This window comes from Saccostrea cucullata, unplaced genomic scaffold (assembly GCF_032062105.1).
Source record: "Saccostrea cucullata isolate Sc308-1 unplaced genomic scaffold, CSIRO_AGI_Scuc_v1 ctg1235, whole genome shotgun sequence".
In the NCBI taxonomy this organism is placed as follows: domain Eukaryota; kingdom Metazoa; phylum Mollusca; class Bivalvia; order Ostreida; family Ostreidae; genus Saccostrea; species Saccostrea cuccullata.
In genome coordinates, this window is record NW_026921301.1 from 107,090 (window position 1) to 132,368 (window position 25,279).

Here is a 25,279-nt window from a genome sequence, read left to right on the forward strand (position 1 = left end):
GCAATAAGATATTTGTTGAAACTTTGAGGAAAGCTTTGCACAGATTTATAATGTCAGGGGTGGGCGTTTTTCCTGCTGAAAATGGCAATGACACTCTTATTTCACTGACTAAATAATGTAAATCACACTTAAATAGACACTAATGTAGCTAATGTGATTGTTTTATACTCATTTGTCTTGGTATGCAATGTTTAATTTATGTGCTTTGCCTTTCTTTAGAAAGGGGTGGGGGGATGGGGGTGGGTGGGGGTGGGTGGGTGAGGGGGCATTTTAGTCATAAGCGTTCAGCTACCGCCATTGTGGCGGTGGACACATAGTGTCCATTTTGCGCAATCTTTAGCTGAACTTAAATAGGGTAATATTTAGTGAGCATCTGTTCCCAGGGCTCGCTACATTACAATTGTATATAATTATTTTTAATGTGTGTGAAATTTCAATTAGCTTATTTGTGTCAGACTGTTGAAACATTTGCAATGTATTATTTGCCAGTAAGTTGTTTAACAGATTTATTTGTATATTTGCCTATTTCATATTCATTTCTATATTTGCCTATTTCTTGAATTTTCATTTACATGTATTTGCCATTTGCCATTTAGGTTGCCAAAATTGCCCAATGTATTTTAGTCGGTAACCTTGGTTACGTTTGTAACCAGTAACTAACTGTAATTGCTTATTACTGAAAATTGTAGTGCTGCCATGGCCATTTTTCGCCATTAAACTTTAAGAAATTTATATCTGTGTGGTTTTCCTTAATACGAGGGGCGTTCAATAAATAATGTCATAAGCTTCATTACATACAACATAGTAGTCATATGACATAAAGCTTGACTTTCCCTCATTATTGAATCTTTAATGAATTTTTAACAGTTTATGTGACCACTTTTCATCACATAGTTTTATCGTGAGAAGCTGGGAAACAAGGGCTATTCGAGACACTGCATTATAAATGAATGGTAAAGAATCAGTAAACAAGAGTGAAAATAAAAGCAACATTAAAGCTGCTGTAAAACTTGTTAAAATCCCAAAGAAATATTCACTGAAATATGTGACATTTACAGCAACCGATGCCTGTTTTAAAGACAAATTAGCAGGTGGATTTCAAAGATAAAAATTTATATAATGGGCATCAAAAATGGGTACCCTCTTTGCCAACAAAAATTATAACAACTTATGTACTGTTTGCCAAATTTCAACAAATAATATTTGATGTTGTATGATTGACTCTGAGACACATAGCAAATTTGATAGACATCATATCGGGAGTAGTTTACACTGTTTTTAAGAAACGTTTGACAGTAATTAAGCTTGGTACTCTAAGGTCACCCTGTATTTTGAAAAATTAGTGAAAACGACAGCGTGTACAAAAGTCTTAACAATTATTTTAAAATATCAGTAATTGTAATAATCCACGTTTGTTTTATATTCAAACAGATATTTGAACATGAATCTATTGCTTAAAACCATTAAAACAAAATTTACCATAAGATGTACTTGATAAAAACGGCGAAGGTCTGTCAAGAACAAAGGTATGCAAGAGCACAAAAACAGATTTATATGCAATTTTCTTAAATATTAGTGGTATTATTGTTCAAATTCGTATTCGGGGAGACAGTTTAATATCTGGAGGTGACTAGAAAGCAGCTTTTTTGCAAAGAAATCGAAAGGTCTATCAGAGAAAGGACGCAGAATCAGGAATCACTACATTGAATTTCTTCATGACAGCGTTTAAATCCGCATGCCCTAAAGAGTTAAGGGGTTTACGGGATAAACAGAAAGTTAATGTTTTTCACATTAACAATATTTGCCAGATCTTTGACCTTTTGACTTGTTTCTATTTACAAACTTGAATAAAACACCTTTCAGAAGGAAAAAACAAGTCCAGGAAATCATTGGATCTGCCATTTTCCAGTATACTAAGGGTCATACCCAAAAATGAGTTCTAAAAACAATCGGAAAATGGATTTAAAATGTTACAGACATGTGTTTGAATTAAAATAGATTAATAAGTAAAATCTTGAAGACTAAATCATTGAAAAGCGTCGTTTGCTTCTTTCTGAGCCCCAATGACATTATTTATTGAAATCCCCTCGTAATTCGATTTAATTGCTGAGAATTAAATCGCGTTATTAGAGAGGCCAATATTTGGGGTTATTGGGTCATAAGTATTTCCCTGTTCTATCAACTTTCGGTATTTTAGTCTTACCCTTGGGACTTCCTTTCCGTTAGAGAACCAAGGAAAGCAGAAGCATCCTGCATCTCAAGTTGTAAATTTGTTTATTTTTCATACTATGTTAAAAAATTCCCACCCACCAACACCCTTTAAGTATTGTTAGATTATATATAAATAAGTGTCTATTTGGTGTCATTTTGCTGCTGCTCGAATTTTTCTATTTTCAGCCTTGTACATCTCTTAGTTTAATACCTAACTTCGTTATGGCGCACTGCATGGCTGTAACCTTCGATGGCTGTTGCTGTATCCATTACTGTACCAGCACCAATGAAGTTACAATTCCTAAGATCCGTTCCACAATCTGTCGTTGGACTTGAAGAGTGATTTGTATGTTTAGTGAGTATCTGACCCCAGGGCTAACTATTGCCTTGCATGTGAATGATTTTCGTACGATTCCCGATTTGTATATAATGGATAGAATAAGACTACGCAATCTTTAGCTGAACTTAAATAGGGTTATATTTAGTGAGCATCTGATCCCAGGGCTCGCTACATTACAACTGTACAAAATTATTATCAATATGTGTGAAATTTCAATTTGCTTATTTGTGTCAGACTGGATGAAACATTTGCAATGTATTATTTGCCAGTAAGTTGTTTAACAGATTCATTTGTATATTTGCCTATTTCATATTCATTTCTATATTTGCCTATTTCTTGTAGATTTTCATTTACATGTATTTACCATTTGCCATTTGGGTTGCCAAAATCGTCCAATGTATTTGGATCGATAACCTTGGTTACGGTTGTAACCAGTAACTAACTGTAATTGCTTATTACTGAAAATTGTAGTGCTGCCATGGCCATTATTCGCCATTAAACTTTCAAAAATTTATATCTGTGTGGTTTTCTCTAATAACAGGTATACATACATCTGTACAGTATATGAATAATCTCTTATATTTCGGTAATTTTTATGAATACTTATTTTTTCTATGAAGCAATGTAGAGGAATGCAGTTGCATTTACATCACAATTAATTTTTCCTGTATTTTTCTAATACATGAAAGTTCATTTTGACGAATTAGACACAGTCAAGAAACAAGCTATCATTTAAAACTTCAAGTAAAAAATAGCATTATAAGACACGAAGATAAAGCAATGGAATAAAGATTAAAAACATAAATTCTATAAAGCACATGTACATGATTGTTTTCATCCTGAGGAATATACTATTAATATAAGAATGAAACGGGAAAACAACAACAAATATTAACTAGTACTAATTGTAACGGGAACCGTTACAGATGTTCCCCAAACGCTCCCCAACTCCCTTTTGGTGCCATATTCCCTATAAGCTTCATTAAATAAGACAAACTCTGCGCATTTTTGACTTTAACAACGTTTTCCCAAAAGGATACCAATTATATTCATATTTTAGCATTCCACCCAAGCGCATGTACGTGAATGCATGTGCGTTATGACCATATCATCTTGTCTACACTATCTATATATTTAAATATACTATATATTAAAGCATTCAGTCCAAAAGAAATAAAAATCACTCATTCAAGTGTATTTTTAATTATACTCGTTCTAAATGCATGCACGTGCGTGCACGTGCATGATGACCATACTTTCTTGTAGGAGTCCTTTACATCTATCTCTGTTCAAAATCCCATCCGGTTTGGTTGAAAAACAAGAGAGTTATAGCCATTTCAATTTTCAGCCAATCAGATTGCAGCACACGTGCATGCGTGTGATTTCATGAATATTTTTCTATACCATATTGTAGGTTATCCTAATGCATGACTATTTTAAATTTCAAAGAATTTCGTCAAAAAAACAAAGGAGATATAGCCATTTAAAGTTTCAGCCAATCAGATTACAGCACGTGCACATGCGCATGCTTTCATGAAAATTCTTTTATACCATGCTGTAGATATTCATAATGTAGGACTATGTTCAAAATTTCAAAGGATTATGACAAGAAACAAGAAAGATATTGAGACTTTAGTTTCAGCCAATCAGAGCGAAGCGCACGTGCATGCGCGTGAGATCTTGCTATTTTGACCATGCTATCTTGTCTATACTTCTAATGTATCCTTACATTATGAGTTTCAAAAAATTTCATCAAAAAATAGAAAAGTTACTACAATATCCATTATATTGGTCATTTCACGTGTTGCACGTGCACGCTCTTGCAAGCACGTGTGCGCAAAATGACCTTGATTCCGCAAATCTACATAACATGTCTACTGACCCTAAAAAGGTTTTACCTACATCGGACGAACAGTTTACAAGATCACTCCCGGACAAAAAAGTACCCAGGAAGAAGAAGAAGAAGAAAAATAATAATAATAAGAAACAGAGTAAAATTAATATGTTCCCCAACTTCGTTTGGGGAACATAACAAGACTTTGCATCAAACTACAAAAACACCTATAAAAACTTTGAGAGATATAACAAATACAGCTTCTAGGAATAAATTAGGACATTTCAAATAAATGAAACTGACAAAAATGATATGGTTTTCTCTGACATTGCCTTAAATAAACAAAAGTAAGTTATTCAATATAATACTAAAGGTAAAAATAGTAAAAGAAAAAAACAGCACTTTTAAACTTTTCTCTATATATACATTTCAAAACACATGCACTATAAAAACTTACACTCAATAAACTTAATTGGCACTATTAAATGTACAATACATACATATTGGCACATCCAAAAATAAGATTTTTGAATGTCCTTTTCCTGGTATTTAAACCTGTTTATACATCAGGATATGGTAAGTCTTTGTAATAAGTTGATAATCACAATTGAATAGGAGGGAATCATGAATTGAAAAGAAGAAGCGGTTGTTCTATATATCAGGATATAGTAAGTCTTTATAAATAAGTTAATAATAACAGTCGAAAAGGGAGGGAATCATTGAATCATAAGGAAGAAGCAAGCCATTGCTGTGAAATCCACTTAAGAATCCTCAGGTGTGTTGGTTTTCCTGGCCTGGTACATCTTCTTATTGCACTTGTTCAGCTTGATCCGCACTGTCTTCTTGATTTCCTCGTCCGACACTTTCCACTGGCTCTCGGTGTAATCTACAAAGTAATTGACATATATGAATAAATAATAATAAAATAAATTAACAACAGTCCCACAATACTAATGCACTCCTGCAAACAGACAATAGCAAACTTCACGATTAATTTAATATATTGTTTAAATCACTACTGTTGTTTTAGAAAAAATTGTTTCTAATTTAAAAACAAAATTTTAACTTTCACTCAGAGATTCTGTATGTTGGTCTGTGTTGTGAAGTAGGGACACCAACAGAAGTGACCATCAGAAGGGACGCGTGGGACATGGAGGACATGATAAATGAAAACACATCTAAAATTAATTTCAAAAGATGTAGATATAAGAAGAAAAATGTTAAGCGGTAGGTACATGTATAGAGAAGGATTTAGTTTAAAACATCTGACAGAGATTACATGGAGTTGCTTTGTAAACGTCATTTTTAATAAATGACATTTCTCAGTTGAGGGACTATGCTTCATTAAATCTTTACATTGTTTTCATAGATGACACGGATACAAAACCTGGATAAGTTAGACTACAGCTTCTTACACGTTCTGTTTATGATTTCTTGACATCAGCATTCATTCCTTTAAATGATCGAATTTACATTTCTAGCTTCTTTCTGAGGCAGTTTTTTGTTGAAAAGGAGTCTAGTTGTATGATGTATCAAAATGTTCAGGAACATGGTCCATGCTTCTGTGGACATACATATGGAGGTACTGATGTTGATAAAGCATTTTGCTTTACCTGCAAATATTGGCCCCCTGATACAAATGACTGGATTGAAAGATACCTCAGACACAAATGGCCTCCTGCTAGTGTTCTTAAAGATATCTTAAACAATAATTACCTCTGTGTGGCTATTTGAAGTAAACAAACTAGCGTTGGGGATATATTAGATTGTAGATTTTCCTTAATTTCTCTTGCAGAACAAAGACTAGTGTATTCCATGAATCATATTCAATTTATGTGTTATGGAATTCTCAAAATATTTCTCAAGGAAGTGATCAATGAGAACGTAGAGGAACCATTACTGTGTTTTAACTTCATGAAGACTACAATGTTCTGGTTAATACAAGTTGGACATTTGAGGTGGTGTCCTACCAATCTACTGGAATGCTATTGGATGGGTTTTAAATATCTCATTCTGAGTGTATAGCGTGGTAAATTCGCTAATTTCTTTATTCCACGGAACAATTTGTTTATAAATAAGATTGTCGGCATTGCACGTGATTCTTTATTAGATCAACTTTACTGGTATTACAGAATGGGCGTGTCCTGCCTACTGCTTAGTTCTACACTCAGATCTATCCTAGAACCAGCCCTCAGCGGTCCATGTGAGATTCAATTAACTACAGGGATATGTCAAGCAATGGGATGTGCATGTAAAGAATTGCGTACGCTAGCTAGATGAATTAAAATTCATTCAAATAAATACACGTCATTCCTTTATATTTTTAAAATCTGTTGACACTTTGTTAAATTCGTCACTGTCAGCATACAAATCCTTAACATTACAGTGGTATACAGCTGATGGTCTTGCACTGACCACTTTTATTATTGTAAAGTATTCTACACATTCTAAAAAAAAAAGACATGAACAAAACGGGGAAAATGCTGTACAACATGTTGAAATTGTCGTCAAAGATAGGAACCATCTCACATTCACTGTATTTAGCATTGTTTTACTATAGGACAGGGAGATACAATAAAGCACTTGATGTTTCTAAACTGATGAAACAAAGACTATCAAAAGACTTTATTTTGTATTACAACAAACCGGTACGTAGACAGACAGAGATATAGTGAAGAAATAAGTAATTTGTCTATGTCAAGAAAAATGAAAGCCGCCTGGGTTGTGGATATTACGTTTTATCATGGGATTCACTTTATTGAAGAATTAATATTAGAACAAGAGGAGAACAAATTAGAATCACCGGATGTGAAAGGTGTACTATATCCAGTATTTGTATTGGTAACAATGCTGTCAATTTTATAAAACTACCGCCTTGGTAATAGAACTCAGTATCTACAGTCACTGACAGACCTTCACACTATGCTCCTGTACGATGATGGAAGATATGTACCACCAATTCACAGACAAATATCCTGGCAGATACTAGGGATCTGTCAGCAAGTTGTTGGAGACTTAAACGGTGCTTTACAATCCTACCAAGAATCGCTGAAACAGGAACCAGGACACGGAATACAAAGGGCAACACATGCAAGAATTTACAATATACGGCATCAACTAAGTAAAAATCGACGAGTATGATATAAACTCCTGTTATCGTTTACTTTTTCTTATATCAAAGATGGAGAAAACGGTAAAATGAAAAAAAAATATGAGTTATAAAGAAAAGTTCTTGTGAAAATTCATTTAACAACTCTGACCGGATAAAGAACTTGGACTACCTGCCAATGTCGAAGAACCTGCTTCAGCACTTCAACACAAATGGAATAACCTTCCCCCAAAATGACCTGGTACAGTTTCTGTTTCACAGTGGTGGTTGATTTGCTGTGTGGCCCTATGTAGGGTTTGACCCTTATTTTGGAGAATTTGTTCTTCTCTGACTGTACAAAGGTTTTCGAATAAATTCTTTAAAATCAATTCCTAAATGTTTTTCAATCGTTTGATTCATTCCTGACCTCATTATTAAAAAATTTATTCTGTTTTATTTTGCATGTTTTTGAAAAAAAATTATGAACATTTGATGCCGTATTTTGTATCTTCGATAATTTATAATTTCAATTGTATGATTAATTTTCCTATGCTGAATTTACAGGACTAGATATGGGCAATTGGTCCCGAACGAAAATAATACAGAATCAGTTGAAATTTAGTTAAAGGCGGAAACATGGATACTTAAAAAAGCAAAAAGCCCAATGTAGTTTTTAAGTAAACACATGCTTTTGATTAATTTTTCTTATGTGTCTACAAGATCCCGTGAATTATCTATGTCCCAATTATTGTGAAATGAATCTATTAGTAATGAACATCTTGGAAAATTATGATCGGACACACGGTTTCTTTTGTTAATTTCATGTTAGACATTCAAATGTATTTTGATTATTTGTGCCATTTCCAGAAGAGTATTTACAATTTACGCGACTTATTTTCAACATTGTTCATATAAATTTGTTTGATTTGTCATTGCTTTTTTGCTGCTGTTTAATAAATTTATTTACCTCACCCTTTGTTCTCATTTGAATGTTACTTGTAGCTGTCCAATAAATTGAATCTTAATTGACACCTATCGTTAACTTATTGAGCGGTGTGCAGGGTAATAAAAAAGATTAACAAAAGATGACATCAGAAATGTTTCAATAATTAATAATACGTTGTCGATATATCTAAATGACCACAGAAGTCTCTTTTTTTTATTCGCACGCAAACTTCTTGAATACATTCTGATTTGTCGAATGAAACATGTGATAATTACAATAGTAATCAAGCTTGAAAGTCCACCCAAACAATACAAATCAGTAGCAAAGTAAACACAGGTCTCTAAACATAAGAGGCGGGACCAGGTGCCAGGGAGGAGTGAGAATCCCCTTTTGACCGGTTATATCTGCAGTGCACTTCCTGTCATGATTGGGAAATAATGGACTAACAATAAGTAGAAAAACGCCATTCAGCACTTAAGGGTGTATAGACTCAGATTTAAAGTTATTTAGTTTCTAAAATTTTCTGTATAATATTAAGATTTATACGTGATAGCATTTCAAACGAAAATATATTAAAAATAATATTTCATCTAAAAGTTATTGAACTTAATATTACTATACACAACATAATTGCCATTTTTCTTAATCATTAAGAATAAAATCAAACTTAGTGTAAGTTTATGGATGTGTCAATCAAACCCATCCAAAGATATGAAGTTTTGATAACTTTTAGATTAAATAATATTTCAATATCTTTTCGCTTGAAATGCTTTTTCCACATATAAGTCGTGCTATTACACAGAAATTTTAGAAAATATTACGGTAGGATTCTTGTCATATTTCTTGTATTTAAAAATTAATGAAATTTTTACAGAATCAAGGTGACAATATTACTACATGTAACTGATAATATCAATGAGATTGAATTTGACCGTTCTGTATTAGAGGCAAGGTCAGATTTAGGTCATTAACTTTTCCCTGAAAATTAAGAATAAAAAATTACTGTTGCCAATCATGCAAGTCAAAAATCAGAAGAAGAAAAATTAACAATAATTTTTGATTTCGCAAATAACAATATGAAAATGTAACTAAACTTACAAGTTTCATTTTAATATTATAAGTTTTTATGTGATTTATAATGATCAAGAATTGTACCATTCCTATATTCTATGTATAGTTTTACCTTAAGAATGCAGTATACTTTAAAATTATAAACCCAGCCAATCATTACCGGTAGTTAGCGATTGGTAATTTCAAATATGCACAGAAAATTAAAAAAAAAAAAAAAAAATCAGTAAGTAAATCAAATGGAAATCGGAACAAAAAATGAAAGGAAATTAAAATAAAGAAGTCTTCATATTCCAATAAATGCTGAAATTGGCGAAGAACGCAAAGAAGTAATTAGAAGCTAAAAAGTTATTAGAAAAACACGATGTTTTTAATTTTTGACGCCTATTCGCTCTTGTAAAAATTCAAAATATGGAATGAGAAAAAAATGGTCGTTGAAGATTGTTGAAAAGGAAAGGAATCGAAGATACGGAATATAGATATATGAAAACGGAAGAAAAAATAATTTGAAATAAGAAACAACTGATTAATCAGAGTTGTTTTTTCTCCTTCTGTCCGGATCATTGAAAAAAAAAAACAAGATATCAGAAGGAGGAAAACAGACAGCCCTATTTAGAAAATTAAGACTTTTTTTTTTGGCAAAAAATGCTTAATAAAATATCTCCTCTGATATTATTGATTTAACTATTTTCAGTACACTTTTCTTCATTTGTAAATTAAAGTTAATTTAAGTAATTTTTAATAATACTTAAGGGGAAATTATTTCATTTTTTTCGGTGGGGAGAGGGGATAAGCACTTAGGACCATTGAACAGGGAGGGATCGTTTTCGTGCCAACACATACTGCGACGCCACTGGCACTTGATATGTTTATCTTTAAGTTCTTTTCATAATTGAAAATTCCACCTTACAACATTATACATGTTATAATTAAAATATGGGTGCTTTTTTTATTTATGAAAAGAAAAGCTAAAACCGTTAATTGACTGTGTGCGACACGAGACCTCCTGTATATACGGACTCATCCGAAGGACCAGAAAAATAGAAGTAGGAAGGCTTATGATTAAGTTTACATATAAGAGTTTTTTTGATAAAAATATAGCTACATCTTAAGAAATACGATTTCGGGAGAGAAAGACAGAAATTTCTTTTTTTTTCTTTCCTTTCTTTGCAATAGGAATAGGAATCAACAGCAATATATTCCTATTATTCAGTCAAAAAAAGAAGAAAACACATTCTCTTTTCTAGCACATGCTTTTGAGATTTTCACTAGAAAGCTATGATTCAGAAATTGACAACGATTACCAATTACTATTCATGATTATTTTTTAGGTAAATTTTCTATTTTTATATGAAAGAAAAGAGTGAAAAAATTGAAAACTTGTAATGCACATAATATTTTTTTGTTTTAATTTCTTTTTTATGTTCCAATCATTCTCACACATAGGTCCACTTTTCCCCTATCTACCAACCTGGGTATAGACTATACCAAGTAACTAATTATCTCATCTGGTCAAATTCCCGTTTTGCACACATTTTTATACGCCTGAAATCCAAATGTGTGAAAAATGGAAACAAACCATAGATTGATGCACGTGTTTGAAATATGTGAAACGTGTTTCTGACAATTAACGCTTGTCGGTGGGTTAAATTGAAAATACGGCATGTACGAATTTCAAACAGTGATTAACAGAAACTTGATTTGGACGGATTTTTAAAAATATTTTTTATAATGGTTTTCAGATGAATCAGCATATCCATGGATGTTTTGGATTATTATGTTCTGCGGACAGAATGCCCAAACATTTCTCTTTTATATCAATTTTATTTTTCGCCGCTGCAAGATATCTTTACTCCCTGATATACAGTGTATAGGAGAATACACCCAGTACCAATGAAGGGCTTCATCAATATTTGTGTCAAAAAATTAATTTCCACTGGAGAAAAGGGGAAGATCGAAAACCATTTAAAACAAACATTCAATGATTATACATTTACTTTCCATTATAAAGTTATGTGTTTTGTTATGCCCTGTTCACACGACAAGTTTAATTCGCAGTAAATTAATGCGAAGTAAACTAATGCGAATCAAACTAATGCGAATTAAATTGCGTTCACACGACAGCTAATGCGAAGTAAACTAATGCGAATTAAAATTTTACTTCGACAGTCAGGCGTGAGGAAGGCTATTATGACGTCATTTGCAAATCACGTCACCTTATGCATAAGCAGATGCATTTGACATGTCACAGTGTCTGGAGACATATTTTAGTGATTAACACATTTTTTCTTATACCCCCATTCATACGACATGATTTGCATACCTTAATATAATTGCATTTACCGCCATGTGCGGTAAATGCCAGTTATCGAAGAAGAATAGCCTAAGCGCGATAACTCCCCTGACCTCAACCAAATTTCCAAAATAGCCCCAAGCCTTAAATGCGCTTGCGCACACATCCTCTTCGCTCGACGATTTTGATCAGACAGCATCAACAGAAAAATCACCTCCAAGTTGCAACCCATTACGTGGATTACTATATTGTACAGGTATCGTTCCACCGGTCATCGGTATGTATTAAACATCTAGTGAAGCATTGGAAGCGAATTGGGCGTTTCCCTTGCCTCAGCACTTAAGATGTGAGCAGATTTTGCTGGATCAATATTCATCATCACCATCCGTTAATGGCGGCATGCCAAACGTTAAACAAAAGGGCTTTAACTCTACATATAATTTGATCATTCATAATTAGTAAACGATGTTAATAACTTACAATCTCAGATTCAAACAAACAAAAAAAAAAAAAAAACATTAATAGTAAAAATTTATAAATATATAAGCAATTAATAATGATAATAATAAATTATGTATATGTTAAACACAAGTTACACAGTTGTTTGTTTTATAGAAACATGCTCCGTGCAAAAAGGACTACAAAGTCTCCATATGCCAGGCCCGGCCGAGCTCCAGCTGCCACCAAAAAGGCCAAAGCATCCAGGCCTCCAAGCACCGTGACTCAACCGAACCAGGTCACCACTGCTACAAGCACCGTGACTCAACCGAACCAGGTCACTCCTGACGCCATACCTCTAGCCTTATCAAACCAGCCTACAACTTCCTCAGGAATAGACATCCCTGACCCCTTAGAGTTTGAGGCATCGCCAACAATGCTTTCTACAGGTACTTCAGGCAGCACTAATACATTATCTAATTCAAGTGCAACAACACCAAATTCATTATGTAGCGTTTCAGACGCATTGGGCGTCCATGTCCCAGACAACCTGAGACAAAACATATATGATAATGCATTCATTCACTTGCATAAATTACTTCCTCTCAAACCAAATGACGAGCCCCAGCAACAGCTCGCATTTGTTGCTGGCGAATTAGTGCTAAAGGCTAAGCATAAAGAAATCAAAATAACTTCAATTGAAACATGGACAAATGCTTTCCTCATTTTCAGCAGCATTTACTTGACTAAGTTCCCTGAACACATTCAATCAATCCTTAAATACATTAACATCATACGCACTGCTGCACAGCGATCATCAAACTTAAACTGGCTCAATTATGACATACAGTTTAGACTAAAGCGCTCCAGGAACCATACTCTCGACTGGGGGTGTGTCGACGCAGAATTATGGCTCTTGTATGTGTCTCATGGCCACAACACTCTATCACAGCAAACCCCAAATTATACAACTAAATCGCCAAAATGCTTTGACTTCAATTACAAAGGCACATGCGGAAGACCATACTGCACTTATCAACATGCTTGCATTAAATGCTCCAATAATCACCCACTCATAAACTGCCGCTGGCACAACAGTCAGGCATTTCGCACAGAAAACTTTCGCCCATCCCAAGCCGAACATCCCCGCCAGCCCCCAAGCAGATTTCAGAGTAGAGGGTTCCCCCCAAACCAACCAAGGCCTCTGGGACTTGGCCCCAACCCCAGTCAACGTTAACATCCTAAAATCAATGCTAAAAGACTACCCCTTGCAACATATTGCTCATGAATTAATCAATGGTTTTCAATATGGTTTCAACATTTGTTATTCGGGTATACGGGAATATCAAAAATCTAAAAACATGAAATCTGCACAAACAAATTCACAGCAGCTCCAAGAAAAAATTGATCAAGAGGTTAAATTAGGTAGAGTAGCTGGGCCGTTCAAGAATATCCCCATGTCAAATATCAAGTGTAGCCCAATAGGCATTGTTCCCAAAAAGCAAGGGGGGTGGCGTATGATTTGTAACTTATCTGCACCAGAGGGAAATAGTGTTAATGACTTTATAGACCCAGATCTCTGCACCGTTCATTATACATCATTTGACTCGACAGTAAGAATGATAAAAGAACTAGGCAAGGGAGCTTTGTTGGGGAAAAAAGACATTTCTAGTGCATTCAGACTCCTTCCTATTCGCCCCGAGGATTTTTCCTTGCTTGGTTTTTATTTTAACAACTATTATTTCGATAAGTGCCTCCCATTCGGTTGCTCTATAGCATGTGCTACATTTGAAAAATTTGCAACAGCCCTCCATTGGATTGTTCAAGATCGAGCCAATATTGACACATTAGTACACTACCTTGATGATTTCCTTTTTGCAGGCCCTGCAAACACCCTTGTGTGCAAAAACCTCAAGCAAATATTTGACATAACTTGTGAAACGCTCGGCGTTCCTCTGTCAGAGGAAAAAACTGAAGGTCCTACAACTTGTTTAACATTTCTAGGGTTAGGGATTAATACCATCACCCAAACTATATTTGTCCCTAAAGATAAAGTCGACGCCCTTAAAGCCCAACTTCAAAACGTTGCCTCGCGTTGCAAAATTACTCTTAAAGAAATGCAATCATTAGTTGGATCTTTGGCATTTATTTCTAAGGCAATACCTGCAGGGAGAGCCTTTTGTAGGCGATTTTATGACAGCCTATCACAGGGATACAAACAACACCATTATATCACTATCTCAAGGGCACTTCGCGAAGATGTAGATATATGGCTCGAGTTCCTGTCCGACTTTAATGGCACAACTGTATTCCCAGATATTCACTGGTCACATAAAGAGACTATTCACATATCCTCTGATAGCTCTGGTTCACTTGGGTGCGGGGTCATATTTGGTACACAATGGTCCTACCTACAATGGCCCTCAGAATGGTCACAACACGATTGTAGAGATCTGACTTATCTGGAGCTAGTCCCAGTCGCCCTTGCAATATACATATGGGGCCACAAACTACAAGGCAGAAAAATAATCTTGCATATTGATAACATGGCTGTTGTCGAGATAATCAACCAAAAAACATCAAAGTCACCAAGAGTTATGTCCCTCCTCAGGCCTTTTCTTTATAAAATATTAAAATACAATATCCAAGTCCGCTGCGAACATGTACCAGGTCATTCTAATTCTATAGCTGATGCCATATCTCGTTTTCAGTGGCAAAAGTTCAGGAAGCTGGCCCCCCATGCAGACTATTATCCCTGCCAAGTTCCTCTGGAATTCTGGAACCATTTGAGCAGGAAGTAGAACAACTACTCTCAGCATCAGTCTCTCATAACACTCAAGAAATATACCAGAAAGGTCTTGACTCATTTGCACAATTTAGAAAAAAATTTAACTTAACAGAAGTATGGCCCCCTCCCATAGACCAATTAATTAACTATATTGCTTACCTATCCTCAAAGGGGACAACATACTCTACAGCCAAAACCTACCTAGCTGGCTTAAGCTTCAACATAAAACTTGGTAATTTCCCAGACCCATGCCAATTTTTCATAGTTAAGAAAATGCTAAATGGCTTTAAACAACTAAAACATAGAAAAGATTCAAGAAGCCCGATAACATTTCCCCTATTAGTCAAGTTAATAGACTCGCTGCAACATGTGTGTCGCAATTATTATGAAAAATTACTGTTCTCCTCAGCATATGGGCTCGCATTCTTTGCTTTACTTCGAGTTGGTGAAATAACCACCACTAGGGCAAATACCCACAGTTCCCCATTATCAATAGAAAATGTATCAATATCCCAATCATCCATTCAGATCACTTTAGGGAAAACTAAAACAGATCAGCATGGCAAGGGCACAACAATGCACATTAACAGTACAAAGCACAATCAAGTCCTATTCCACAACCTGCTAGAGTACGCGACCCATAGACCATCACAAACTCAAACATCACAGTTTCTGTGCCACATGGATGGCTCACCCTTGACTTACTATCAATTCAATCAAATACTAAAGAAAGCTCTATCATTCCTCAAACTTGATATATCAACATTCAAATCCCATTCATTTCGCATAGGGGCTGCAACTTCATTGTATATGCAAGGTACTCCAGAGCAAGAAATCAAAACCATGGGTAGATGGAAATCCAACGCTTTTAAGTCATATGTTCGCCCTAATACTGTAGTCTTGTAGATAGTCAGTCTTACTAACTGTAAGCTAAGTTTGCAGGAACTCGCTGCAAAGTATGGATTGTTGGATCTTCCATCATCAGACGAGCTGAAGATTACTGCACACGTTCACCAATTGGCCAAAACTTGTCTCTGGAGCACTTAAACATAGATGTAACCTGGTCCGGATCTGGGGGACTAAAATGGGAGCAACTTGATCAACACATTGCTAGTTTGTTAAATCGCCATAATGAAATCATTCCTCAAGTTCTAATAGTTCACTGCGGTGGCAACAGTATTGGCATTCAGTCCCTTAAAAAATTACAAATAGCCATGAAATCATTATTAGCCTCCATTCATAGAAAATTACCAAACACTCTTCTTGTATGGTCAAACATACTTCCTCGCAAATACTGGCGTTACATGATTTCGAGCGAAGCTGCAGAGAAATCTAGAAAAAGAATCAATAATTCCATTGGTTGCTTTGTTGTGCAAAAGTTAAATGGGGCCCTCATTCGTTACCCAGATATTAGAATTGATCAGCCCAAATTATTCCTCGATTGTGTTCATTTATCAGATCTTGGAAATTCTATTTTTACAACTACAATTCAAACGGCATTGTCCAAGTTTCTGACTTCCAGTCAAAAGGTTTTCCCCACACTCCCATAAAACACAGTATCTGTGCATGGCTTGTAAAAGAAACACCTTCACACCATCCCATATTCATGATAGTAGTCGCAATTGCACTGAGTTGCATTGCATCCTTCCCTCTCCCCCCCCCCCCAGTTATGCTGATTGATGCTTTGATATGTTGTGTTATATTGCTTTGCCACATTATTCATTGATGATACCCTGCATATTGTTTTTGTATTGCTTTGAGAATCATTGCGTTGCATAAGACATGATGTCTTGTTTGCCAAATTGTCCGCCACTTGTTGGCGGATGGATTGCTGTCTCGAAATTCGCGCACAGCAATCCACTTGGCAGAATTTTGCAACAAGCCATCGCTGGCAACTTCTGTTTACCCTCCAGGGTTGTCAGCACCATATGGCTCCGTTTCTGCAAACCGTAGGCGCCAAATGCCAGATTGAGGATCGGCGCTTACTCATTGACACTTGCAATAATACTTGATCATTGTCCATTGTTTGATACCATTGATTTATTATGTAATAACCTATCTTAAACAAAATAAAGCCATGACAGATACTGCCATTCTGAATTGCTTATTCTTTCGAGATAATTGCATTTACCGCCATGTGCGGTAAATGCCAGTTATCGAAGAAGAATAGCCTAAGCGCGATAACTCCCCTGACCTCAACCAAATTTCCAAAATAGCCCCAAGCCTTAAATGCGCTTGCGCACACATCCTCTTCGCTCGACGATTTTGATCACCCACCCGCCCCCACCATTTTATGTAGATTAATATTCCTCATCTAATCCACACAGTTTTTTCCTTTACACCGATCATCCATAAAACTTGCTTACATATACCAGTCATCCATAAAAACTGCTTACATATATACATCACCCTATTCAGTTACGTACGCGGATATGCATAGATATAGTATTTTTATCATAGGTATGTTAGGGCATAAATATTGTGCATTCAATTATTATTAGTTTTCTCCTGTGTTTCTGCTGTTATCATTTCCGATTCCAGCGCAACATCGTCCCTCGTCATGGCTTTAGAGATCCTTCCAGGCTGCAATCCATGCCGACGAACTACAGAATTTTGCAACAAGCCATCGCTGGCAACTTCTGTTTACCCTCCAGGGTTGTCAGCACCATATGGCTCCGTTTCTGCAAACCGTAGGCGCCAAATGCCAGATTGAGGATCGGCGCTTACTCATTGACACTTGCAATAATACTTGATCATTGTCCATTGTTTGATACCATTGATTTATTATGTAATAACCTATCTTAAACAAAATAAAGCCATGACAGATACTGCCATTCTGAATTGCTTATTCTTTCGAGATAATTTACTCGTAAGTAAATTTACTCACATGTGCAATTTTGGCCGTATGAACTGATTTGCTCACATGTAAATTCTGCACAGTTGAGTAAATTTACACCTGGTCAGGACTAGGTGCAAATTAACTTTTGCATACATGTTGTCGCAAATTATTAGTTCATGTGTGTAAATTTTGTCGTATGAACATGCAGCAAATTTACTTAGTATGTATTTTGTTTTGTTTATTGCATAAATCTCCATTTTTAGCGCTGCTTCGGTTGTTAATGTATTGTTTTCTATATAATATCAGTCTGTTAACATGGTGGCTAGAAAGCAAAAGATAAAAATACTGGATTTTTATGGTCATCTTTGCTGTACTTCAAGGGCAGCTGAATGTAATTTGAGTTTTATAAGGGTAGTGCATTAAAGTCTTTAAAGGATACGCCGGGTTGTTTTAGCATAGTTCTTTCCACAAATCGCTTTTTCAACTCTGAAAACAAGGATCCACACTATATCTCCAGTCTCCTCTGAGATAAATTTGAATTTGCAAAAACGTGCGCATCTTGCACCCTTTCTAGCAAACCTATGTTTATGCCTCTAAATTATAAAAATACAACTGGAATCGCGCAAACATGTGCCCTGCAGGATCAATAAGTAGTCCCCTTACTATTCAAGTTGTCTTCATGGGAATTCTCCGGAGCTGTGATAGGAATAGGCATTACATCAATCACTCGGTAAAACGAGGTAAATTATTGACAAGCAATTTGATGAAACTAGAATATCAGCCGTCTCGTTAAAAGTCATCATTTCGTAAGTTCTATGTTCGATACAATGACCTTGTCAGCAAATATTATTTATCATTGATTCAAATGCTGACTGACGTTTGTCATACTAATTGTTAGTCCATTATTTATACACTGAATTGACGACGGATTTTTCCGTTATTTCCTGATCATGACAAGGAGCACACGTACGGCGGGTGTGACCGGTCATTAGGTGATGCTTACTCCTCCATGGCACCTGATCCCATCTCTGATGTTTTGGAAGTCCGTGTCTGCTCTGCTCTTATTTAGTATTCTTTTATGGACTTCGAGATTGAATAGTGTTCGTTATCTCCATATCCTTCTTCGGTTCCATTTTAGATTGACTTTCTTCTACCTTTCTTTGTTTTTAAACCAAGGCAAGCTACTGACTTATAAATTAATGCTACAGGAATTTCAACAAGGATGTTGAAATTAAGCATTTTTAAGCATTTTCAAATATTCTCGATCCTTGGCACCTGATCCCACCATGCATTTCAACAGAGGGATTCGCGTTTATTTCCTATTCACATGTTTGTTTTGTTTGAATTTTTTACAAACCGATTGTCCATTTCATTCTCCTGGAAAAACATATTATATTCAAGCTGAAACTTCATAATTACCTCGCAAACCTTGATATACTATTGATTTCCAAATACCGACAAGATTTCCAGTCGTGCTTTACTCTGCTGAAGACGCCATACAGTAGATGGCTACAGCCATCTATTTCTGAACTCTCAACGGCTCTTTTAAATTCTTTGGGGACCGAAGCCAACGCATTTTCCAATTTTAAAGAATGATTTCGATTAATTTTCCTTTTTTTGTGTGTAAATTTTTCCTAAAAGTTTGTTGTTTTTCATACCAAAAAAAAAAATTGATCGGACTTCCCCCTACTTTCTTGAGGAACATTCAAAAGTTAGTCTTATACCGAAATATTAAGAAAATGACCTTTTTCTATAAGGTTCCACAATTCTGAATCTGTAGATCACCTTATTTCATATGAAAATATAATGATTTACTTACAGTACATAAATCTTCTGAACGGATAGCAAATTAACTTTTATCAATATATTGTGTAATATAATGTGTATATTTACTTATATGTAAATTTGCACACATATGCAAAGTTTCGTCGTATGAATGGGGTATTAGTTTTTCACTTTAAAATAGATAGCACAAGTACTTAAAGCTGACCACCGACATGACACATTTGACTTAATTTTGCCATTACGCATGCCCCAAAATTTAATTCGAATTAAGCTTCGCTTAGCGTTCACACGGAGCGGATGCGAAGTAATTTAATGCGCAGTAAACTAATGCGAAATAAACTAATATGCATTAAATTCTCCGTGTGAACGCTAAGCGAAGCTAATTCCCATAAACTTACGTTTAATTCGAATTAAACTCTCCGTGTGAATAGGGCATTAATTTTGACTTTGATATAATTCGCCTTATTCATTATTAAATGATAATTAGCTTAAGCGACAAACAGCAACTTAATAAAGAGAGTGTATTAGTCATATCAGTGGAGAAATTTTGATCCCTATTTTTTTTTCGGCTAGTTTATGTATTTTTTTCCTAAAGGGGGATCCTTCAAAATTTACTCCTATTATCTTACTTTTGCAGTAACAGAAAGTAAACATGTTGTAAAAGATGGGGTTATTTATTTTTTTTCTTCCGTTCAAGTATATTTATATTCTATTATATAGTATCTTCATTTTCCTTCCTTTTTATTTTCTATTTCCTTTCTTATCTTCTTCCCCCAAAGGTAACCTCTTATTTTAAGTGTAAACTTATTTAATTAATATCTAACAGTTGGAATTCAAATTGACATTGGCTTTATTTTGTCAGTGAATTTTATTGAAGCTACAATTTTCTTTTTACAAATCAACGTTGAATTTCTGTCAAAAAGGAAATGATACACCCCTTTGAGTTTGGTCTAAGTTTCTTTTACTGTTTTTTAAAGAATACTGAGTAAATCTCAGCAATATGTGTGGGTAACATTTACAAACAGTTTAAATAATGCATTGCGTCGTGGGGTCTTAAAATGGTAATTAAATGTACTGTATCTGAATAATATTATCTACATAAAACCTTTCTATTTAAAAAAAATCTAGGATTAAATAATAAAAAAATGCATCACTAGTAGCAATAAAACGCCAGTGCGCTACATTGGCTGGGTCGTGAGAGTTCATAAAGACCTCAAGGTCGTCAATAGTTATATGAAGTAACACATACAAGAAGAATTTCGAAATATTCCAAAACTATATACATGTAATTTAAGTCCATGTCCCACCAAGCTTTACACTCCACATGGAATCATTACGGTGCTTTGAAAGTTTTAAAATCGCCGTGACATCGCAGGGAAATTGCTCAAATTTCTGTAAACTTTTCACAATACAAGTAACAGCTTTTCAAAAAGCTTGCCTGACTTATGCCATCAATATTTATAGAACCTATAAGCATGATGTTATACACGTTTACATTGGGGGGAGAGGAGTTAATTATTTCACTAGAGTAAATTATGAAGATGTTGAACAAAACATCTAGCATTCATTTTAAGTTGTATGATACTCATCAGAGTAATGGAAAAAGAACACATTTTTATAAATTGTATATATTGTTTGTATCTCAAATAAAAAAAAAAAATGAAATCATGTACATGTCCCGCTGTAGATTCGAACCCGCGAAGTAAAGATGAACAACTCACTCCGGGAGTCTAAAAATGGTTTTAGAGGATGAAGTAAATAATGGAAAAAGCTAATGTAATTGATTAATGCCGGAACGCATGGCTGCATGTAAAGGTTACATTTAGATTCAACTGCATACAGCATAGGCTTTGAGGAAGACAGCTGAAAATATGATAACTACAAGAAATTGGGAATCGTAACAGTTATGACTGACATGCAGAATATGTTTAATAGTTTGTTGGGTATGCCAGAGCATCAAAGATTGTTGGAAACGTGGGATAAATAAAGCCCTATATGCTTAAATGACCCATGCAACAAACTTGACGGCGATATACATGTATGAATGGCGACAGACGTAGATTTAGGAAGTTTTTCCCAGGGATGAGGGGTCCACATAAAGAAAATATTTGTACGAGCAAAAAAGTAATAAACTTTCTCAATCCTGAAATGTGAGAGAACACTTTCATAAGTCTATATATTCTTTTTGTAGGAGTGGAAGGGGGTTATGAACAGATGTATATTTGGCCAGTGCATCCTCTTCCTAGGTTTTTGTTCGTTTCATTTTAATTATTTTTAAATGATGTAACTTCTAACTCACTTTACAATATCACCGATATGTTTTTTTTTTCACAGCTCGACCATGAAGAAAATACTTTTTACAGTTTGTGGAGAAATGGCATTTTATGAAAGGGAAATTTCCGTACCCACATCTGAACCTTCCGAATGGAATTTGTCTCATTTCGATGAAGAAACAGAATTGAAATATAAAAGTACTTTTTGGATCCCACATTTGTTTTCACTTGACAGAAATCTTCAGAGAAGCGGGAATGAAACGAAAAATGTCTTTTTGGATTATTTTACCTTCTTTGATCCTGAAAAGGATTATACATTATCATTCCATTTACTCAATTCAAAAATTATTGGTTTGACATCGGAAGGATTTGTGAAATCAATCGTGGTTCTGACTTTGATTATCGGATTGCTAGGCTTTGTAGGAAATGTGACCATATGCACAATTTCATGTTGTAAAAAGTTTCATACTCCGACATTTGTTGCCATCGGGTGTCTTGCTTTGCCCGATACCCTAAATATCATCTCATTGTTTGTACACGGTTTTTCATCTTTGTATGTTTATTTTTGCTCTCAACTTTTCCATTACAAAAGACTCTTTGGGATTAAGTCGTGATATTACACAGAAAATTTTAGAAAATATTACGATAGGATGCTTCTTATATTGTATTTAAAAATTAATAAAATTTTCACAGAATCAAAGTGACAATATAACTAAGTGACGGTCTCGATGAAATTGAATTTGACAATTTATATTAGAGGCAAGGTCAGATCAAGGTCATTACCTTTTCCCTGAAAATTAAGAATAATAAATTACTGTTGCTAATCAATATTTAATTAGATAAAAAACATCTTTTAACTCATAGTTGTATGAAACAAGAATATCAGCCGTCTCGTTCTAAAGTCATCATTTCGTAAGTTCTATGGTCGATACAAAGACCTTGTCAGCAAATACAATTTATCGTTGAGTCAAATGCTGACTGACGTTTTTCATACTAGTTGTTAGTCCAATATTTAAACACCAAATTGACGACGTATTTTCCCGTTATTTCCTGATCATGACAAGGAGCAAACGGCGGGTATGACCGGTCGGCAGGGGATGCTCACTCCTCCATGGCACCTGATCCCACCTCTGATGTTTCGGAGGTCCGTGTTTGCTCTGCTCCTATTTTGTATTGTTTTATGGACTTTGAGATTGAATACTGTTCGTTATCTCCATATCCCTCTCCTTCTGTCCGGATCATTGAAAAGAAAACAACAAGAAATCAGGAGGAAGAAAACAGACAGCCCTTGTTAGAAAATAAGATATTAAAAATGTTTTTCTTCCCAAAAAATTCTAAATAGAATATCTCCTTCGATATTATTGATTTACATATTTTCAGCACACTTTTCGTCAATTGTAAAATAAAAGTGATTTTAGCAATTTTTAATTCTTTTTAAGGGAAAATTATTTCATTTTATTTCGACGGGATGAGGGCATAAACACATTGTTTTCGTGCCAACTCCTACTGCGACACCACTGGCACTTGATATTTTTATCCTCAAGTTTTTTTTATAATTGAAAATTACACCAAACAGCATAATTTAATTTCTTTTCGTTAGCATAAGTGAAGTATTTAACATGTAGAGTGTTCGATGTTTTCTTTTAAGCGTATAAATTAGATATGCACTTTATTATGTGAGTAAAATGTCTTGGATATTTAAACAGCTGTTTGCGTATTCTATTCATTCGAGTTCATACTCAACTAAGAAGTACAATGTTTGAAGAGAATCAACACAAACAAATCGTATTTTTCTTAACGGTTGTTTTAATATTATACTTTTTACATGTATCGGTGTAGAATGTTAAGTTTTGACGAAGATGATAAGCGCTGTCCTTTATTTACTTATATTTTCAGAGGATGATAATAAATTCAGAATTGTACATTGTAAGTAACATTAAAGAATATTTTCAGAATTGTACATTAAATCTTTAATATAGATTAAGATTTCAACATCGGAGTCTGCTGAGGAAGTCTGTTTACAAAACTTTAAAATGAACATTAAATAAAGAAAAAAAAAAACAGTGAAATATTTTGTATTAAGCTGAATATATAACTCATAACTAATAAATGTTTTGTTTATTCTGAATTTAGTCTCTTTACAATTATGGTTCAGAAAAGATTTTTTTTTGCGGATGAAGAGAGTGAAGGAGAAAATAATACATGTTATAATTATAATATGGGTTTTTTTTATTGATGAAAAGAAAGGTTAAATCCGTCAAGTGCCTGTGTGCGGCACGGGACCTCGGTTTATACAGACTCATCCGAAGTACCAGAAAAATAGAAGTAGGAAGTCTTATGATTAAGTTTATATATAAGAGTCTTTTTGATAAAAATATAGCGACATCTTAAAAAACACAATTTCCGGAGAGAAAGACAGAAATTTCTTTTTTACTTTTCCTTCTGTTTTGCAATAGAAAAGCAAGCATTTATTAGCAATATATTCCTTTTATTCAGTCAATAAAAAAAAGAAAACACATTCTCTTTTATAGCACATTCTTTTGACATTTTGACTAGAAAGCTATAATGCAGAAATTGATGATTACCACTTACTATTCATAATTTTTTTAAGTAAAATTTTCTATTTTGATATGAAAGTAAAAATTGAAATAATTGAAAACTTGTAATGCACATAATTTTTTGTTTTAATTTCTATTTTTATGTTCCAATCATTCTCTCCTGTAGATCCACCTTTCCCCTTTCTACCAGCTTTGGTATAGACTATTAATTAATTATCTCATCTGATCAAATTCCTGTTTTGCACACATTTTTATATACCTGAAATCCAAATGTGTGAAAAATGGAAACAAACCATAGACTGATGCACTGATTGAAATATGTGAAACGTATTTCTGACAAATAATCTTGTCGGTGGGTTAAAGTGAAAATAAGACATGTCGTCCCAATTTCAAACAGTGATTAGCCGAAACTTAATTTGGACGGATTTTATTAAAAATATCTTTTTATAATGATTTTCAGATGAATTAGTATATCCATGAATGTTTTGGATTACTATATACTGCGGATAGAATGCCAAAATATTTCTCTTTTATATCAATTTTATTTTGCACCGCTGCAAGATATCTTTAATTTACTCCCTGACATATAGGAGAATATACCCAGTACAAATGAACGGCTTCATCAATCTTTTTGTTTCAAAAGATAAAAAATTAATTTCCACTGGAGAAAAGGAAAAGATCGAAAACCATTTAAAAGAAAAATTCAATGATAATTATTCGTTTACTTTCCATTATAAAGGTATGTTTTTATTATTTTTGATTTTGATATAATTCGCCTTATCATTATTAAATGATAATTAGCTTAAATGACAAACAGC

The 25,279-nt window shown here is 34.4% G+C and overlaps 1 protein-coding gene across 4 annotated transcripts; it reads left to right on the forward strand.

Annotated features, from left to right (window-relative positions):
- Window positions 1-11,933: 11,933 nt before the first annotated feature.
- LOC134259676 (uncharacterized) lies at window positions 11,934-17,840 on the forward strand. 4 transcript variants are annotated; one of them, XM_062742269.1, is made up of 3 exons: window positions 11,934-12,057; window positions 12,396-12,667; window positions 14,930-17,840. In XM_062742269.1, the coding sequence occupies exons 2-3, from the start codon at window positions 12,400-12,402 to the stop codon at window positions 15,910-15,912; spliced, it is 1,251 nt and encodes a 416-aa protein (XP_062598253.1). In that variant the 5' UTR covers window positions 11,934-12,057; window positions 12,396-12,399; the 3' UTR covers window positions 15,913-17,840. The 4 variants fall into 4 exon arrangements, with proteins under 4 accessions (XP_062598253.1, XP_062598254.1, XP_062598256.1 ...); XM_062742270.1 differs by having other exon boundaries at window positions 11,940-12,036; XM_062742272.1 differs by having other exon boundaries at window positions 11,943-12,030.
- Window positions 17,841-25,279: the final 7,439 nt, after the last annotated feature.